An 18,794-nucleotide genomic window follows, 5' to 3' on the forward strand; every position below is an offset into this window, starting at 1 on the left:
GGCAGCCAGCAGCTTGAAAGGCCCAGCGTTCCCGAGCTGTGTATCTGCCACAGACGTGTGGCCTTCTACTGTCCCTGTGCCCTCTGCCCTGGTCATCGCCTTCCACACCAGGTGAGCCCAGCCCACCTCCCTCCGGCCCACCACCTGGCTCTCCTGCCTCCCACAGGGTCTTGGACTCCCCACCCCTGGTCAGCCAACTGCTTGCCCAGCCCCAGCTGAGTGTGTTAGTGCATCGCACACTCTAGCTGGCTGGGCACTTTGCCGGTGTGACCCTGGTCCCCAGGAGCCCAGTGCTGCTTACACTGCACAGACACGCACACTCACACGTGGAGACGACTTCTCCCCCTTCTGCTCATTCCTCAAATGTCACCACCATAAATTGAAAATCTGAAGTGACTTGGGAGCCTTCCCACACTCCACGTGTGGCCATCTCCGCCTGGGCCAGTGCAAGTTCAACGTCGTCTCCTGAGGCCAGCCCGCCACCTGCTGCTGCGCCCAGTCCTTCCTGCTCAAGATACCCTGTGGCCTCTCGCCTCCCTCTGTTCAAACTCTCATCTATATAGAGAGCCTCTGACTCCTCAACTTCTCCCATGCCGAAAACCACCACCTCTCCCTCCAGGCGCGACTCCAATTCCCCTCTGCTTCAAAGCAAATCCTGTGCTTCAGCTCCAAGTCCTCCTTCCTTCAAAGTCAGGTTATTCCCAAAGATGGAACACACCTACAAAAAGGGTCTCTCGCCCATTTTTATTGATCCAGATCAAAGAACCTTCGACTCAGGCGTGGTGGAGCAGGCTTGTAATCCCAGCATTCGGGAGGCGGAGACCAGAAGATGACGGTTCCCGGACAGTCTCCGCTACTTAGTGAGGCCCTTCCCAACTCAGTGAGACAAAACAAAGAATAAAAAACAGGGCTGGGGGTGTACCTCGGAGGTACAATGCCCTGGGTTCCTCCCACAGTTACACACACACACAAAAACCTTCGACTATGAGCACACGCAAACCCTTATTCGTACCAGTCTGACACTGTGTGCGGGTGTGAAGGTGCAAGGGCGTGCAGGAGTGGAGATGCTCCTCACTAGCAGACACGAGGGAGCCACGGGCTTCAGAAGAGGCCATGCTGCTCCCGCATTCCTCCTCCAGGAGAAATGCCCACAAAATGGCCATCAATACCGCGCTAGACTTCCGGTTGCTACGGCATTTTTCTCTTTGGCGTCACTACTCACAGCGCAAAGCCAGAGAAGAGCAAAATAAAAGTCACCTTTGGACCCTGCATCTAGGGTCCTAAAGAGGGGCTCGTTTTCTGTTGTAAGCAATGTGCAACTATTCGGAAGACTTCTCAGTTAATATAAAGAACTATCTTTTTATAAAAATACTTTATTCATATGCACGTGTTATCTAACCATGAATCCAAATCAGTCTCATTGGAGACAATGCAGTGCTTCTGAATGATTCACTTGTTCATTCAAGCTCCGTTCCTTAAACGAGCACTTAATATTCCCTGCGGTGTCCAACACTGCATACGATATTAGAGGCTTGGTAAGCAGAGACACGCTATGCTCCAAGGATCCCTCCTTAGAATTTGAAAATTTATAAAAAACAAATGTCTATGAAATGAAATTAAAGCACTCGGATGAGAGGCGTGTGCCACCACTCCTGACAAGGAGCTGGCATTTCCCAGGAAGAGAAACCTCTTACTCTAGGCTATACTTTAAGCGGCATTCGTGTTATTTTTAACTTCTCAAAACTGAAAGTAATCCAAATATTCTTTAGCAAGAAATCAAATAAACTGTGGTACATCCACACACCAGAAAATCACTCAGTAGAACCGGGAAGAAACAGGTGACATGTGCTAGGACCCAGCAGAGTTGCAAAGGTGCCGGGCCCAGGGACACAGACAGCTCAGCAGGCTACAGGGCACCCTGCTCACCTCTGTGGAGAACTCCGCTGGGCATGGGCATGGCCTCTGGAGGAGGGACTGGCCTGAGGCTGTGTTTACACGCGTTACACTTGTCAACAGCCATGGAAATGTAACACGTGTGCAGGATGTATATCAGAAAACTAAAAGCCAGTTGGTTTTTTACATACGTGGCTGTGGCCTGTGGCTGCCAGGTGCCAGGGGTTCAACCTTTCCCAGTCCTGTCAAGCAGGTCTTACTCTTAGAGATGAGGAAACAGACTCCCTCGGGTTAAGGTCAAGCAACCTGGTGATTCGAGTAAATATAAGCAGCAGATCCTTATCAGGTAAATATTAAGTGAAGCGTGCCTATAAAACCCATACTTGGGCGGTTGAGACAGGAGGACTACAGCTTCAAGACTTGCCTCAGCAACTTAACAGCTCTCAGCCACCTAGGGAGACCCTGTTTCAAGCCAAAAATAAAAAGGGCTGAGGGTGTACCTCAGAGTTAGAATATCCCTGGGCTCAATCCCCAGTAGCATAAAAGAATTAAATTAATTAAAAATAGTCTGATTCTAAAAACTGTATAAGAGTACTATGATGTTGCAGGAAAACACTGTCTTCTACGAGCATGCATCCTTCAGATCCATGAGCCCCAAGATCTACTGAGTAAAACTAAAATTTCAGATATCATCAAACCAAGATCTAAAGGAGAACAACTTCAATTTGGAAGGAAGTTATGAAAAGTCTAAGTTTTGTGTGTGTGCGGGTCTGGGGATGGAACCCAGGGGTATTCGACCGCTGAGCTACACCCTCTGCCCTATTTTTTATTATTTATTTTGAAACCGGGTCTCAATGAGTTGCAGAGGGCCTCACTGAGTAGCTGAGGCTGTCCAAGAACCGTAATCCTCCTGGTCTCAGCCTCCCGAATGCTGAGATTACAAGCGTGCACCACCATGCCTGGCTGAAAAGTCTAACTTTTAACACCACTGGTATTTGTTTAAACAGACCCACCAACGTCACGATGTCTACCTCATCTGGAGTAATAACTGAGAACTCTGGCAGGGGACCCGGAAGACGAGGGGAAAGACGCTGCTGGAGATGGAGGAACTGCTGGCTCCCGCGCCTGGACCCTGGCTGGCTGCCAGCTGCCCGCCCTGCACTTGGGCAGTTAGTCGCCATCTCTGTGGGCTCAAGAGGGTGTGTGTTTAGTTTCATCCTGAAAGTACAGCTGGACAGAAGAAGAGTACGAAGAAGAGAAAAGAAGAACGTGGTCTTTCGCTTTCTTTCAAGCTATGATGCTGTCTAATTTCTAAGCAGCTGCTTAACCTCAGCACCTCGGCGCAGAGCTCACACCTGTAACTGTTGTGTTTTATATGCATGTTTAAGTAGAGCGTCAAGGACGCAGCACAACTTTTTCCTTTGCAGTATGCTCATCATTTCTGCTGATGGGTCGTGTAGGAGAAAATATCTAAGTAATATCTTTGGGTTGCCTTTTACAAAATATGCACCTTTTTCTATCTGGGGCATTATGTTATTTTACTGTCCTGAAAAGAGCCAGCTGTCATGGCATGTGCCTATAATCTCAGTACTTAGGAGACTGAGACAGGAGGATTACAGATTCAAGGCTGGCCTCAGCAACTTAGTGAGGCCGTATATAACTTTGGAAAAACCTGTTTACAAAAATAAAATAAAATAAAATAAAATAAGGGCTAGTGGTGTAGGACAGAGGTAGAATGCCCCTGGGTCCCATCCCCAGACCCGCAAGAAAAAATTCATTATTTATATATAGCTTTTCTCAATTCAAGTAAATAATCTTTCATACCTAATATACCTCTCTTTAAGAGAGTCCAATTTCTCCACATCGTCACTAATGCTTACTACTTTCTGGCTTCGTTTCTTAGAGCACCATTCTAGACAACCCAGCGCTACCCCGCCTGATTTCTACAATTCTGAGCATCTTTGTTTTGTCTTGGTTCGGTTTTGTATACTTCTCTGGAGAAATGCCTATCCAGGTACTATGGCAGGCCTGACTTCGAGCATCTGTTGTTGAGAGGTAGGAGCTCTTTACTTATTCACCACACGCTAACTGGCTCCATCTCATGGCTGCCTTTTCAGTGTGTCCTGTGCACTTTAATGCACACATTGGATTTTTCAGAACAGGTATAGTTAGCCAAAAAGAAGGAGAATAATGAAATGACATTCATGTTAGTTGTGCTATCAAATCTTGTGTTGGTCATTCTGTATGGATTATATGGTTGGACAGCAAAGGAGACCCTGAAGGACTCAGCTTTTAACGATTTTAATCATGAGGTTAGTATCTTGGGGGTTGGTATTATGGAGATGTAATCATGGGATTAATGTAGGAGAACTTGGGAAATTGCATATTGCAGACACTTTTTTTTTTTTTTTTTTTTTTTGGTGGTACTGGGGTTCCTGGCAACCTTTTACCTCCGGGCTACACTCCCAGACCTATTTTATTTTTATTTGGAAACAGGGTCTCTTAAGCCAGCACAGCTGGCTTCAAACCTGTGCGATCCTCCTGTCTCCGCCTCCCAAGCGCGGGGATGACAAGCGTGCCCACCGCGCCCAGCATATTGCAGACACTATGACATCACTACAGAAGACAGACTTTCCAGGAGCGCCTCAAAGAGGGTCTGCGCACCTGCCTACAGGCTAGACAGCGGGGTGCCAGCGAGGGCCTGCTTGTTACTGTCCACCACTGCATGCCTGCTATCCCTGAAACTGCTACAGCCATCTTAGGGCCACAAGGGGAGAACTTGGGAGGGTTACATCTGTTAGCCCCTGAATTAATGAACTCTGAAATGCCAGGGCTTCTTGCTAGCTAAGGAAACTGACCTATTAAAGGCACATCCATTGTTAGAAAGCAATAATGAACAACACGGAGCTTATGCCTTCTTCTGATAAGCGCTTTTGGCCACGACTCTCTAAACCACGGGATAGCAGGAAAAGCTGTGAGCAGATGCTCTACGTGTGAGCATGCAGAGCCAGCTCTTCATCCGGCACGCTGAGGCTGCCTGCAGGATGCAAAGAGCTCGCCACGAGACCAGCTGCGGCACACGCACCTGCACCCCACGCCCGAGGCATGCAAAGGTGTGCTTCAGACTCTGAAAGCACTGGGGAGGGGCTGTACTTCCTGCACGCCAGTAGATGTCGGGCCAGAGACAGCAAGGGGACTAAGATGGCACCAGCATCCTTCCCTCCAGATGGCCTGATGGATAAACCATGGCAGCACTAATCAAGCAGGGCACGCTTCCCAAATGAACACAGAGCGGCCGCAGCAGCCGCATCGGTCCCCGGTTCTAGGTACTGTGGGTCAGGAAGCAGCTGCCTCGAGTCTTATCTGCACGCCACACTACCGAGGCGGACTTCCACTTCTCGCTGCTGGCCACCGAGAGGGGTTCCGGGGGCGTGGGCTCTGTGCCCGGGTGCCTCCTGATTTGGGGTCGTTTGCTCAGCGGGTGTGTTGGTATTCTGGCACAGCCTTGGATTGTGACTCGGAAACCAGAAGCTTGCCATAAAACGGGCTTGGGGACGAAGTGATGCTTCTAGAGGGAAGGTCTACAGGCAGAAGCCAAGGAGGTGAGCCGCACACTGTCACAGACTCTGCACGGACGGCTCACACCCACCACCATCTGTAAAGTGGGAACCATCTTCCTCCAAACACTGTTGTAAAGACCAGCTGAGTCAGGACACACAAAGCCCACGGGGTAGTCAGCTCCACCCAACTAGCAATGAGATCTAACACGGTGTAGTTCTTTATACACTCTGTCAAAAACCCCTGTACATGAAACGCATCACACCCATTTAAATAGTTTTGACTATGACTGATTTAAGGACCCTTAATATTTATTTACTGTGGTACTGGGGATTGACCCCAAAGACATTCTACCTCTGAGATACACCTCCAGTCCTTTTTATTTATGTTTTTGAAACATGGACTCTCTAAGTTGCAGAGGCTGGCCTCAGATCTGGGTTCCTCCTATCTCAACCTCCCAAGTACTGGGATTATAGTCATGTGCCACCTAGCCCAGCTAGGGAGGCTTAACTTTTAAAGTCCTTAGCCTGAGACCAGTTTCTGAAGCATCCCAGGAGGAACCGGCCCTTTTGTGTAAGAGCTCTTGGTGTTTCTAAACGCCTTCACAGCACTTCTGGGGCTTGCTCACCCTTTCTGTGGACTGCTTGGGAGTTTGAGAAGCATCACCGCTCAGCTTCCTCTCTGCTCAGACCCGCAGGCCCCACTGCAGGACAATCTCAGCAAGCCGGGGAGCTAGGGCCCGAGCATTTCTAACCAGCTTCCAGCGGCACAGGTGCTCTGGTCTCTGGTCAGTCTTGGGAAGCAAGTGGCCTAGATCAAGAACTCCCACAAACACCTCCCTGCTTCTCAAAGCTGAGCGGGCTCGCGCCCCACGAGCCTCGCTGGATCACAGTCTGGCCCTGGAGCACACTCCCTTGGTCGCTGCTCTTTAAAAGGGCCACGTCAGCCGGCCGTGGTGGGCACGCTGGTCATCCCAGCATTCCGGAGGCTGAGACCAGAGGATCGTGGTTCGCGGACAGCCTCAGCAACTTAGTGAGGCTCTTTGCAACTCAGTGAGACCCGGTTTCAAAATAAAGAATAAAAAATAGGGCAGGAGGTGTAGCTCAGAGGTTGAATGCGCCTGGGTTCCACCCCCAGACCCTCAAAAAAAAAAAAAAAAAAAAAAAAGCCATGTCTTGTTTCCACCACAGGATTGGAAGTGGAAGTTCCTCAAAGGAAGTACACCAGTAACGCTCCTGCCCCTGCCCCTGCCCCTGCCCCTGCCCCTGCTCCTGCTCCTAAGAGCCCGGGCCAGGAGGGCAGACAGCACGGGCCTGGCTCCAGGGCACAGGTCTGACTGGCTAAAAGTACTGATTTATAAATCTCAAGAAAGCTTAACTTTATTCAAAACTTCGATTTGCTAGATGTGATGCTACATTTGTTTCAAATATATACCGTCAACAAATCCTGAAAATTTCTTATTCCTTGCTGACGCGTTTGTAAGTGGGCTCCGTGAGAGGAGCAAGTCGGTATTCACCCTTCTCGCCGCGCAGGTGTGCACTCAGAGAGACACTCCGTAATCCTTCCTCGCTGCCGTGCCGAGCGACCGGCCAGGCAAGCAAGCGACACGTGGCCGGCCCCGTACAGCCGGCTCCTCCGGCGCCTCTGGACGCGATCGCTCTACCTGGGCCAGATGACTTGGCGCACTATTAAATCTTCGGGAAGTTTTGAAGAAGTAGATTTAAAAGACGGAGAAGTAGTAATGCTTATTTTACTTTTAAAACCTATGTTTGTAAAACAACATTTCAATACTGACAAGAATTGTTAAGTAGACACAAGTACTTTACTAAAATGTTTTCTATATAATACCATTGGCAATAAAGCTTTATCAGTGAGAACAAGTATTTCCCGATTTCGATAGCTCCCACATTTCATTAGTTAGAATTCCTCATAAAGACAACCTGCAGTACCTTCCACTTATAAGACCTTTGCAGAGACTATAAAAACTGCTTTGGAAATCAATCCAATCTGTAGTAAAGGAATTATGCTTATGTTAATGCGCTTCATAATCTCTAACAACATCTGCGAAGATCTGACTTAAATCGTCAAAATTATCAAAATCTCAACTCACATGGCTGAGCTGCTATGGAGCCTGCGGCCTACGGCACGGGTAACTGAGCTAACCGGCCCGGGGATCCTCAGAAGAGCACCTCAGGGACGCGGCTGCGTGATGGCATACACGGCGATGACAGAGCCAGCGAGTGACAGCAATGGCTCTGGGCAGAGAGATCACCACCGGCTTTACCTCCTTTCTAGTTACCAGATGGTACACTCATGTTTATTTATAATGCAGGCATTCGACACATTTTCTGATTTCTACTACCAAAAAAATAAATAAAAGATATGATAGTTCTAAGTGAAAAGGTAATTTAAATATCTGAAGCAAAGCAACTGCAAAGACAAGAGAGAAAAGTGTCCAGATTTAAGTCCCATGCAAGCCATGTCAAGGATGCTTGCTCTTACATGTACTAATAGTTAACACATCATTATTAGTATTCTGCTTATTACACCTTCAACGCTCCATTTTTTGGCAAAGTAACTCAGGCCTTGTTAATTTAATATGCCACCACATTACATATACTAGCATGGGAGCCATCTGTCATATATCAAACAGTACAAATTCAGTTTAATCTGAATTTTAGGCTATCAAAGAGTAGGTTTAAGGGGCAGGATTTAAACCCTACTTATTCGAAAATGAAAAATTTAATAGTTTAATTTGAATAAAATTAAGTACCATTTCTATCATCATGAAAAGGAGAAAATATGTAATAACTGTACCTTTCTGGTATAGAAGAAAATTATTCATGAATTTGCTGAAAAGAACTAAGGTATCTGACAGCACCGATATTTTCATTATTCTTTAATATTTTAGTTACAAGGATAGTGATATGGTCTGCTGCTGAATATTTCATACATGGAAAAACAATAATAAAAACCACTGGCCAAAAAAGACAGCATTCTACTTTAACTCAAAAGGATTCTGATTTACTCAATCACTCTCTGGGGTACCAAATAGCTTTCCTTTAGAAAATAATATTGCAATTACTTTTTATAAATCCATTTATTTTAAATATGCTTCTAATATGAAATGATAACCAAGTATAGCCATACTGACTTCACTTCTTCATGCACCCCTTCTGACATCACCAAGAATGTTGACTCATTTTCTTATATTAGAAGCCAAAAGCACATCATATATTCCTGATAGACAAGATAATTTATGATTCCTCAAGCTCATTACCGAAGTTCAGAAGTGGCATTAGGGCCGTGAAACTGTGTTCCATCTTAGAGTGCTCTTAGGAGAAATGCAAATAATTGCGCTTTCATTATATTCTAAAGTGTATTTAATAATTTTACATTTACACTGTTCATAAATGTAGAAGTGTGGATGTTAAATGGCTCAGTAACGCTAGTCTTGAAGGGTACCAGTTGGGCCTGTCAAATTTACTTTGCATAAAATTAACATAAAAGCATGTTTAGTGAAATTAAATGTGAAACAAAATTTTCTTTCCAAACATTTTTTTTTTCAGGTGGAATGACTAGTTTTCTGGTGAAACCTGTTTTAAAACTCTCCGTAAAAGTTGTATTCGGTCCTGAGGCTGTACAAGCCTTCATAATTTGAGGATTTTTCACACTTTACCTGAAGGAGTACAATAGGCTATAAAAAAAATAGACACAATCTCTCATTTCTAAACATCACCTAAAAATTAGCTGTTTGCAATTTAGGTCAAAAGGCAATTTTCTTCTCAACTGTAGATAAAATTTTATGCATTTGAAGTGAAAACAGTGTGAAATAAATAAATAAAATTAATCTGAACCAACAACAGTTTAAAAACAACAAAAAGCAATGAAATTCATATCATGAGATGTGGCTGTCCACCTCTCCCCAAACGCCTCTGTCTATGAACACGAAGGGGCCTTTGCAGTTCCCCTGTTCTCCCTCAGAGCCCTCTACTCAGAGTGCAAACGTGGACCAGGCCAGGCCCCCGCCAGCCCCAGAGCCGCCGTGGGTCACGGCGCTTTTCTTTATAGTCCGCTACGCCCACCTTAACAGTTCAGGAGTCCCGGGTCCTCAACAGTGCTTGACACAGTTTGCTGAATGGACATAAATGCAAGAACCCTGCAGAAATTTTAATATATATAGTTGTGTATAAATATGTACATATTTACACATATATTTGTATAATATATAAGCTGAGCATGCCTAATCCAAAAATCTGAAGTCTTAAATGTTCCAAAATTTGATACTTCTTTTTTTTTTTTTTTTTTTTGCAGTGGTACTGGGGGTTGGAACCCAGGAACATTCTATCTCTGAGCTACACCCCCAGCCCTATTTTTTATTCATTCTTTTTTTGTGTGTGTGGTACTGGGGATGGAACCCAAGGGCCCTCTAACTCCGGGCTACACTCCCAGATCTATTTTATATTTTGTTTGGAAACAGAGTCTCACTATGTTGCTGAGAGCCTCACTAAGTAGCTGAGGCTGGCTTCGAACCTGCGTGATCCTTCTGTCTTAGCTGCCCAAGTACTGGGATTACAAGCGTGCGCCACCATGCCCAGCTTTTTATTCTTTATTTTGAAACAGGGCCTCACTAAGTAGCTGAGGCTGTCTGTGAACTGTGGTCCTCCTGTCTCAGCCTCCCGAATGCTGGGATGACAAGCGAGCCCACCACGCCCCGCTCTGACCAGTCTTGATTTTGGATTTTCAGTGGGCATTAGGGCCCATGGCAGTATCCCAAATCCTTCACAATGAAACCTGAGCCACTTCTGCCGTGAGCATTCTGGGAGAGGGAAACTCACCCGTATGTGACTCCTTCACAGAAGAGCTCTCCAGTGCGACGGAGAGATGACGTGGACACGAGACCAGTGCTGGCTCAGCAGCGTGGAGACCGAGAGTGAGGACCAGGCTCCTGAGCGCTCCTGGGAGCGTGAGAACCCAGTCCTACCTAGTCCATCCATCTTTCAAAGAGTTGCGGTGCCTCCACTGTGAGACTTGAAGGGAGAACAAAGGGCAGCCAGGAGAACAGAAGTCCTCAACAACAGCAGGGAGGTGGGCGGCGGCCAGGCGGGGCCGCGGCCTGCGCCGGAGCTGCTCTTACGCTCTGCCTGGTGATCCCACCAGGACCGGTGCTCAGGCCTGACGATGCTTCTGCTCCACGGCTCAGTTCCACCTCTGCCAAATGAGCACCGTTGTACCAACCACCGACTGTGGCCAAAGGTGAAGGGCAGAATGTGAGCGAGGCCTTGGGAGCTAGAACTTCTCTCTGAGCACACGGTATTGACACGTGATGAGAGTTTCTGAAGTTTAAGTGAACTATGTCGCACATTCTGTGCACAGTGGATTCTTTATGAGCACCAAACAGACAGTATGTACTCAATAAAATACTGATGAAGGCTGGCAACCAACCACAAGCACCATGAAGAACTACTATCTAAAAGCAAATGCCCTTTTTAATTTACATCATCACCCCTTTTATTTGATCATGATTTTGAATTTCCAAACATGATCTTTCTTTCAGAAGAATATACCTTTACTCAATCTTCTGTTTCTACAGTGTAGATCATTTCCATATGAGGCTGATATATCAGTGGTTACAAAATAAAAGTGTTTATTACGATAAAGTAGGGGAGTGCTGTGCAGAGCACTTTGCAGCCCAGATTCTTTCCTTCATTTTCTTTCCCTAAACCACACAAGCTAGAGCCAGAGGTGGTGAAGAGGCTCTCAGGAGACTGCCCAGAAGCAGCACTAAGAAGGTTGCTCTCCATACAGCCCCTGCAAGCTGCCTGCCCTGACCGCGGCACAGCCCTGCCGTCTTAACGGGCCCTCGCCCAGCGCAGGCCCAAGGCCCAAACAACTCTTTAGAGGAAAAATGCTCCTCTACTTCTTGCGAGGAATAACTGATAAAAATTAAGACTAAACAGAGTTCCAATTACATGTTGCTCTTCATAACAATCATCTACTCCTCGGTATATGCATTGGGGAGCTTACGTCTTATTTGATTAGTGCTATTTGATTGGGAGCTGGGAACACATATTTAGGATAGCATGTATTTTTGCACTATACAACTGCTCCTCATACCAGAGAAAGATGAAATTTGCTTCTTAACAAAGAAAGCTGTCGCACTTTTTATTTTTTGTTTTGATCATTCTGTTGGTGCATTACAGCCGGGAGTCTCCCATCATAACTAGCGAGCAGTAGTTGCTGGGCTACCCCAGCTCCGTCCCCACTCCTCCTCCCCCATGTATGGTGCTGTGTTTTCAGCCACGCTTTTAAGTGTTGAACATCTCAAAGCGTTAGCAACTGTCTGAGACTGTGCTCTATCAAGCTTCAGTCTTGATACTAAAAACAGGTTGTTTCGAGAAGAAAACGCCTGTGTGCTTTATTTTACTTCCCTCCCTCCCTCTCCATATACACACATTCATGAACACTTTATAAACTACTTTCCATTTCAGCATGAAGTCCTCCTTTTTAAAGGCTTGCCTTTTCATTACAAAAAAGTAAGAAAAGTACAAAAACTTCCTAACAAAAAAGTATCTGTACTTCAAGTACCACAGCATTTTATGTAATTTTTTCAATGATTAGCCTTTTTACTTTTTTCTTTTTCAGTTTTGTAAGGTAAATTTTTCTATGAACTTGTGTTTTATTTTTATTGGTGCATTGCAGTCATACGTCATACTGGGGCACGAGAAGGTGGGGCACACAGGCACACAGCACTCGCGTGGCCCCTCCCCACCCCTCTCGTGTTTGACTTACTCTGCCATGTCTGTGTCATGCGCATTAGGGTGCCCCCTCTTCCCATCACCCCAGGTAGGTCGCCCTCTTCACTCATCTGAGATTTCTCCTTCTCTGTCCGGAGTCCCTCCTATGACCCATTCTCTCCCCGATTCCACATGCGAGGGAGGGAGGGCATCTGACTTTCCACTCTTTGTGACTGGCTAGTCTCACTTAGCACATGTTCTCCAGTTCATCCATTTCCCTGAAAACCACAGCAGTTTAAACATAGTCACTGTGGGGCTTTGACTACAGCATCTTTGTTATACTAACAAAATCTCCAAAAACATTATTTTTTGTGATTGTAATATAAAGTTGCTCATATATAGAATTAATTGTCACTTGAAAACAAATATTTATAAAAACAAGAAGTCTGGCCAAAAATAAGTTTATTTAATACCAAAGTAAGATATTTTTAAATGGTCAAATAAGCCAGGCATGGTGGCGCACACTTGTAATCCCCGCGCTTGGGAGGTGGAGACAGGAGGATCACGCTGGTTCGAAGCCAGCCTCGCTGGCTTAAGAGACCCTGTTTCCAAATAAAAAAATATAAAAAAATAGGTCTGGGAGTGAAACCCGGAGGTAGAAGGGTTTCCAGGAACCCCAGTACCACCAAAAAAAAAAAGGTCAAATAAAATATATTAATATGTATTCAATTTCTGGGTAAATTTATTGCACCTCATGTGCTTTTTGAACCTTTTTTCATAAGCATAACTGCCCCTCAAACAGTCTCTGTGTTATAAAGACTGTCTTTGAGGGCTGGGGAGGTGGTCTATGGTGGAACCTCTGCCTCATGTTAATGGCTGGGGAGGTGGCCTAGCGGCGAAGCCTCTGCCTGCCATGTGTGACCTGTGCTCCTTTCTCAGCCCCGCATAAATTTAATTAATTAAAAATACGTGAATCTATGAGACTAAGCAAACAACATACAAGGAGAACCTTCCTATGAAAGGCTCAGGAGAAAACTGACAGTGCAGCTGGGCGTGGCGGCACAACCCTGTCATCCAAATGCTTGGAAGGTGGAGACAGAAAGAGGGCTATTTTGAAGCCAGCCTCCACAATTTAGAGAGGTTCTCAGCAACTCAGGAAGACTGTTTCCAGATTAAAAACAACAACAACAACAACAACAAAATAAGGCTGGGGTATAGCTCAGAGGTAGAATGCCCTGGGCTCAACCCCAGCACCACTGAATGAATGCATGAACAAATGGACAAACAATGTACCTGAAATCCCAGAAACACAAGAGCTAACGTCCTGCCTTTCTGCTTTCCCACACTTCCCTACAATCAGCTCAGATCGTGTCCTGGTTTCACTGGTCGCGACCCCGAGACAGTAACTGCTCTGCTGGAGCTCCTGACTAGGCATCACGAGCCGCACGCCAGTCAAGAGCTCTTTCTCTCTCTGCTTATATACAATTTGTCTAAAGACTTCTGTTTAGAAAACATAATCATAAACATATGTCACTGAAATATAAATAAAATATAAACACAAATATTCCTAATATCGTAATAATTCCCGTTTGCCTGTGTGCAGTGTTGTCCAAGGCTTGGCTCCAAAGTGGTAGTGCTGGGAGGTGCTGTGGACCTGTAAGAAGGGGCCTGGTGGCAGGTCACCAGGTCCCTGAGGGCTGCCCCTGGAGGGGACTCTGTCCTCCTGGCACCACACATGCTCCCGGCCACGGCCACCTGGTGCCTCCCTGAAGCCCACAGCTGCGAGACTGGAGCCGCCATACCTGTGAGCTACATAAACCCTTTTCCTTTGTAAGTCAATTGCTTCAGATATTTTAGTGTAGTCACTCCAGGCTAATACAAAAACCATTAAGCAAAATCAATAACTGACTTCTGCATTTTTCCGTGTGTTAGAATTCTCAGAATTTGTCAAGTTTCCCCCCAAGGATCTTGCTTTTGTGTTCATTTCTCCTCTTTCTAACTTAACGTTAATTTTTTGACCAGAATATAACTGACAGTTAAAATGCTAATATAAGTATATATTTTGCTTTCTAGAGTGTATGAAATGTTTTTTCTTTTGCCATTATGAGCTAGAGAATAATCAGTTTCCAGCTTCCCCGCATGGGCGGGCGCGGCTCACCTTCCAGCTTGTTGTTTTTCCTCTTGAGCCACTTCTCCACTGTCTCTGCACTAACGCTTTCAGAGACAAACTCATCCAACACCTGGGGGTGAAGAGAGAGATAGGCCTTCACTTTTTCATCTGTCAGACCTGTAAGAGAATCGAAAGGAATAAGATTTACCCACACGGCCTCTGCGTAGACGGGAGCTATCCAGCATGACAACACATGAGGGTCATCCCCAAGGACCTCTCGTCTACCAGGGGCTAGACAGTTGGAGCGGGCCAAACTCTGCGGCGTCGCATGCTGTGGCATCACGTGGGAGATGCCGCACAGTGCTTGACCACAGCCTACGCCACTCAAGGGCACAAAGGAAAGAGAACGGCGGTCTTACGTGATGTCTGTCTTAGAACCTAGAGTTAGAACTTTAGCAGTTTTACATGGTAGACATTACACATGAGGCTACGTGTCTGGTTTCCAGCAGTCAATTTCAGTGCTATCTATGAACAGATTTGGGCTCTGATGTTGTACATTATGCCTTACAACGTAATTATTTTCTGGTGAATAGTTATCATAGATTCAACATGCAAAGCAAGTGGAGCTCTCACAAGGGAAGCAAACAGGAAAACCCACCACGAGACCGTCACCATGCTAATAAGTGGTTAGAGTTGAATTTTATCTTTTGTCGACTTATAGTACACACTCCTCCTTCTCGGGGGCACTAAATTTAGTGGTCTAATATTCAGTTCAAAACAATCTTGACATTTGCTTATTGATGCCGTATGTATGTATTCAGTTTCACTGAAGGAAATTTTATAGTCTAATAACTGTTGGATATATATAAGATTTTCAAACAAAACTATGTTTTGATATTGAACATATGAAATTACATTTTTTCAAAATAAAAACCCCAGATACTAATAAGATATGAATCATTATTCTCAATGAAGATGATGATTTTTACTACTATTCTTTCACTGTGAATTATTTTTTAAAATTGCCATCCTTAGGGATTGTTAGGTAAAAACTGCAATGGAAAGTTATGCTTACAGACAGATTAAAAGGAAAGGAAACACAGCTTTATGACTCCAGGAGTGGGCTGTATATTTTCCCAAACAGACAAAGCATAGAATTCATATGTGTTAATTAATTCTGCTGGGAACTGAAGTCACAAATGTTAAGATTCCATAACAGCTTGGTATAACTGAGAAGGCAAAAGATATCTTTCTGTGAAATCAGTACTTAGTTTCAACACACACACACACACACACCCCACATTAGAAAAAGAAAAATGAGACCCGTCTATATTCTCTCCAGGGCAAAACAGCCCTGGCAGCATAAAATTCAGTGAGAAATTCTGCAAGGTGCTGGAGACTAGACTCATTGAAGTAAGAACGTGCCTGCCTGACAAGGCGAGCCGTGGTTCCTAGATACAAAAGCAAAATGCTGGCTTCAGCTGGAAGCGCGTATGACCTTCCGGAGCCAGGACGGCAATTCCGTACCCTCCTGAGTTATGTCCTCCTTGGTGAGACACACCCGCCTTTGCCTCTGACTCGCCGGAACTGCCCCGCCACCTGTGACACGCTGCCTCGTGCTGGCCCTGACATTCCAGTCGCCCTCCACTCTGCCTCCTCTGCGGCGGTCCACGAGGGCGGCACTGACAGTGACTCCCGCTCCATCACCTCAAATGGAACCTTAGCCAAAACAAAGCCAGTTATCTTCCCACATTTCTCAAAGAGATTTTATCTCTCAATTTCCCTTTTTCTGTTCCTATTATCCCCCAATTTCCCAGAGGTCCAAGCTGAAAGTATACAGTCTTAACTATGGAGCCACAGAGGAGCCACAGAAGAACCAGCACCATTTTCTATGACTGTGATGAAGTCGTAGATCTGAACAGATTTGATGTTTCCTGCACTACAGTTACTCTCCTTGGTACTGTTCAAACGGCCCATCTTTTGAACAGTGGGGAGGCCTCTCCAAACCTGCTCTGAGTCCTTTGGAGAAGAACCTGGTAGCTGGAGGAGTCTGGGAAGCTCCCTTTCTGTCTGCCGGGGGTCGCGGGGGGGGGGTAGCTCCTCCTGTTCCTTTCTGCCCAGGAAGTGGCCTCAGCCATTCTTCCTCAGGACCTCTGGCTCCTCGTCCTGGGCATTGGTACTTCAAGCCCAGGAAAGAAGATGCTAGAGTCCATATTACTGTCGCACTGCTCGGTGCTCAGAGTAGCACGCGGGAGCTGTGGCCCCGTGAGGCAGCATCTCTGTCCTGTGGACATCACCTCGGCTGGCACAGCAGCATGTTCATCGCTGTGGTTACGGCACCAATTGGATGCAGACTTAGGTTCACTTCACACATAACTTTAAAAGTGTCCTTAGAGCAGTGTATTCTTCTGATAAAGACCTCCAGATTCTAAAGCAATTATTATTTCTGAAGTGTTATCATGTTAATACCATAAATTATTTTGAAAACTGTTTTCAAATCAAAGGCTACAAAATTGTATTTTATTATTCTAAGCATAAATTTAAATTACTAATTATAAGTACTAAAAGATCTACTGTTGGAAACAGGAAGCAGTGTTTTTTAAGGCCTAATTTTACTCTCTTAACCAGGGAAGAAAATCCCTTATTCTTTGTGTGTTTTTTAAAGAATCACTCACAAACACCCAGTAAGAGTCCAGCACAGCAGCCCGACCTCTCCCATCCTACCTCGTCCCAGTGATATACCTGCCGCCTGGTCCCTAAGCTTCCGTAACACCAGCCTCTACAACGCCCTCAACCAGCATTTCTTGGCCCCTGGCCTCCCCCAAAGCAGGTGTCTTAGCGTCCAGCCCTCTGCCTTCCCTATCACCAAAATAAAATAAACGACTCCCACTATCTCACTAGAGCTAAACTCAGCTAGTGCAATCAACCTTGTTTTTAAGTCTCAAGTGCACACATGACCAATAATTCTTTCTCTATCACATTAATTATCTCACTTTTATAATTTTTTCTGTGTTTAGTTCAGGTATGAGCAGAATGTGAACTGTTTGCAACTTCTTCAAGTCTTAGTTCAATTGTGATGCAGATTTTTGGATATTAGATATTGCGCTTAGATACTGTACTATAATAACTCGCCCGTCTGTTGAGGTGCAGCTCGCAGTGTGGGTGCAAGCAGGGCTGTGGCCAAGGAGGGGAGGCGGGACAAGTGTTTACCCGGGAGAGCACACGCTTCCTGTTGGATGGTATCACTGCTTAACCTGAGCATCCTTATCAAAACAGGTGAAGAATATTTTCCTGTGTATGAACCCAGAGAGCAAAACTAGTATTAACAATTTAGGAACCCGGGAGAAAGCTCAACTTCAGACAGCTGCTGTAAGAATCAAGTCTTCTGTGGCTTAACAGGCTCTCCACAGCCAGCAAACCCTCCCACGACTGCAACTGGTTTTCAATGAGAGGTGCCAGTGACTCGAGAGGCCCTCACAGCCCCAGAGAGCTCGGCTTTCCATGAGCCAGGGATGAGTGCACTGCAAGTTCACCTGAGGACTCTGGCCCTTGCAAAAGACAGTTTCAAAACAGGTACCAGAAAAAGTCAAATTCTTACTATATAGAGCAAGAGAAGTGAATCATTTTAGCACGTTAATGTAATAAAAGCTGTCCAGTGTACAGTGTCACACTAAGCAATGCTGGACTGGCCACTGCTCAGGAGCAGTGTCTTGCGAACCTGATGTGTATTCTCCTAAGTCACATGCTCTCGATCGTCAAGAGACAGGATGCATGCTCCGATGCAAACCTTTCTGAGTTTGTCCGGGAGCAAATGGAGATGAGCAGAGGAGAGACTTCCCATCAATCAAGTGCTTCGGAACCCAAGCCCAAAGCTCTACACTTCCTCCTCACTGGGGACTGACTTCCCTGGCTCCCGGCCTCCAGCTATTTAGCCTCCTTCCCTACAAAAGCATAAAGACGCTAATAACGTGTTGTTAACAAGTCACTTTAAAAATCAGCAGGCAGGCCCTCCTAGCGTGCTTTCTCCCTACAGCGTCTGCGCCGTACACGTGTACTATCTGGGCTAAGCCTTGCATCAGGCTCAGAGCATGATGTGTCCGGTTCACAACAACGACCAATAAGCAGTTGATAAACACACATCACCGTTTCAAATAGACAATAGAAAAACAAGGCAGGAACACATCAGGAAGCTGAATTCGCTTTCTTCTGACCAGAGGGGCACCAGTCAGGCCTGGATGCAGGAGCCTCGCGCTCAGCTCCGAGCTCATCTGATAGCTAAGCTGTTCCTACTTCTCCACTGTCTCCTGCCTGAGATGACTGCATCTTGCAGATTGCTATTAGTGGCACCTTGCATTTGGAACTATACTATACACCTTTGACCTCAAGTTATACATGAATAAATCTCAGGCTTCGATGAGGTAGGTTGAAGGAAATCTTTGCAGTGGAAACCCTTTTGGAGTCACAATGGAGCCCTGAAAATCAGTGTCCTCTGAGGA

At 45.8% G+C, this 18,794-nt stretch overlaps 1 protein-coding gene across 1 annotated transcript in view; it reads right to left on the reverse strand.

Annotated features, from left to right (window-relative positions):
* Window positions 1–18,794, reverse strand: part of PDE10A (phosphodiesterase 10A) — a gene marked incomplete at both ends in the record, with an annotated part of 477,347 nt that overhangs the window by 96,870 nt on the left and 361,683 nt on the right. The window contains one exon of the mRNA XM_080700165.1: window positions 14,347–14,475. Coding sequence (XP_080556291.1) covers window positions 14,347–14,475 — 129 coding nt within the window. The remainder of the gene's footprint in view (window positions 1–14,346; window positions 14,476–18,794) is intronic.

Source organism: Muscardinus avellanarius, assembly GCF_963383645.1.
Source record: "Muscardinus avellanarius genome assembly, chromosome: 8".
In the NCBI taxonomy this organism is placed as follows: Eukaryota; Metazoa; Chordata; class Mammalia; order Rodentia; family Gliridae; genus Muscardinus; species Muscardinus avellanarius.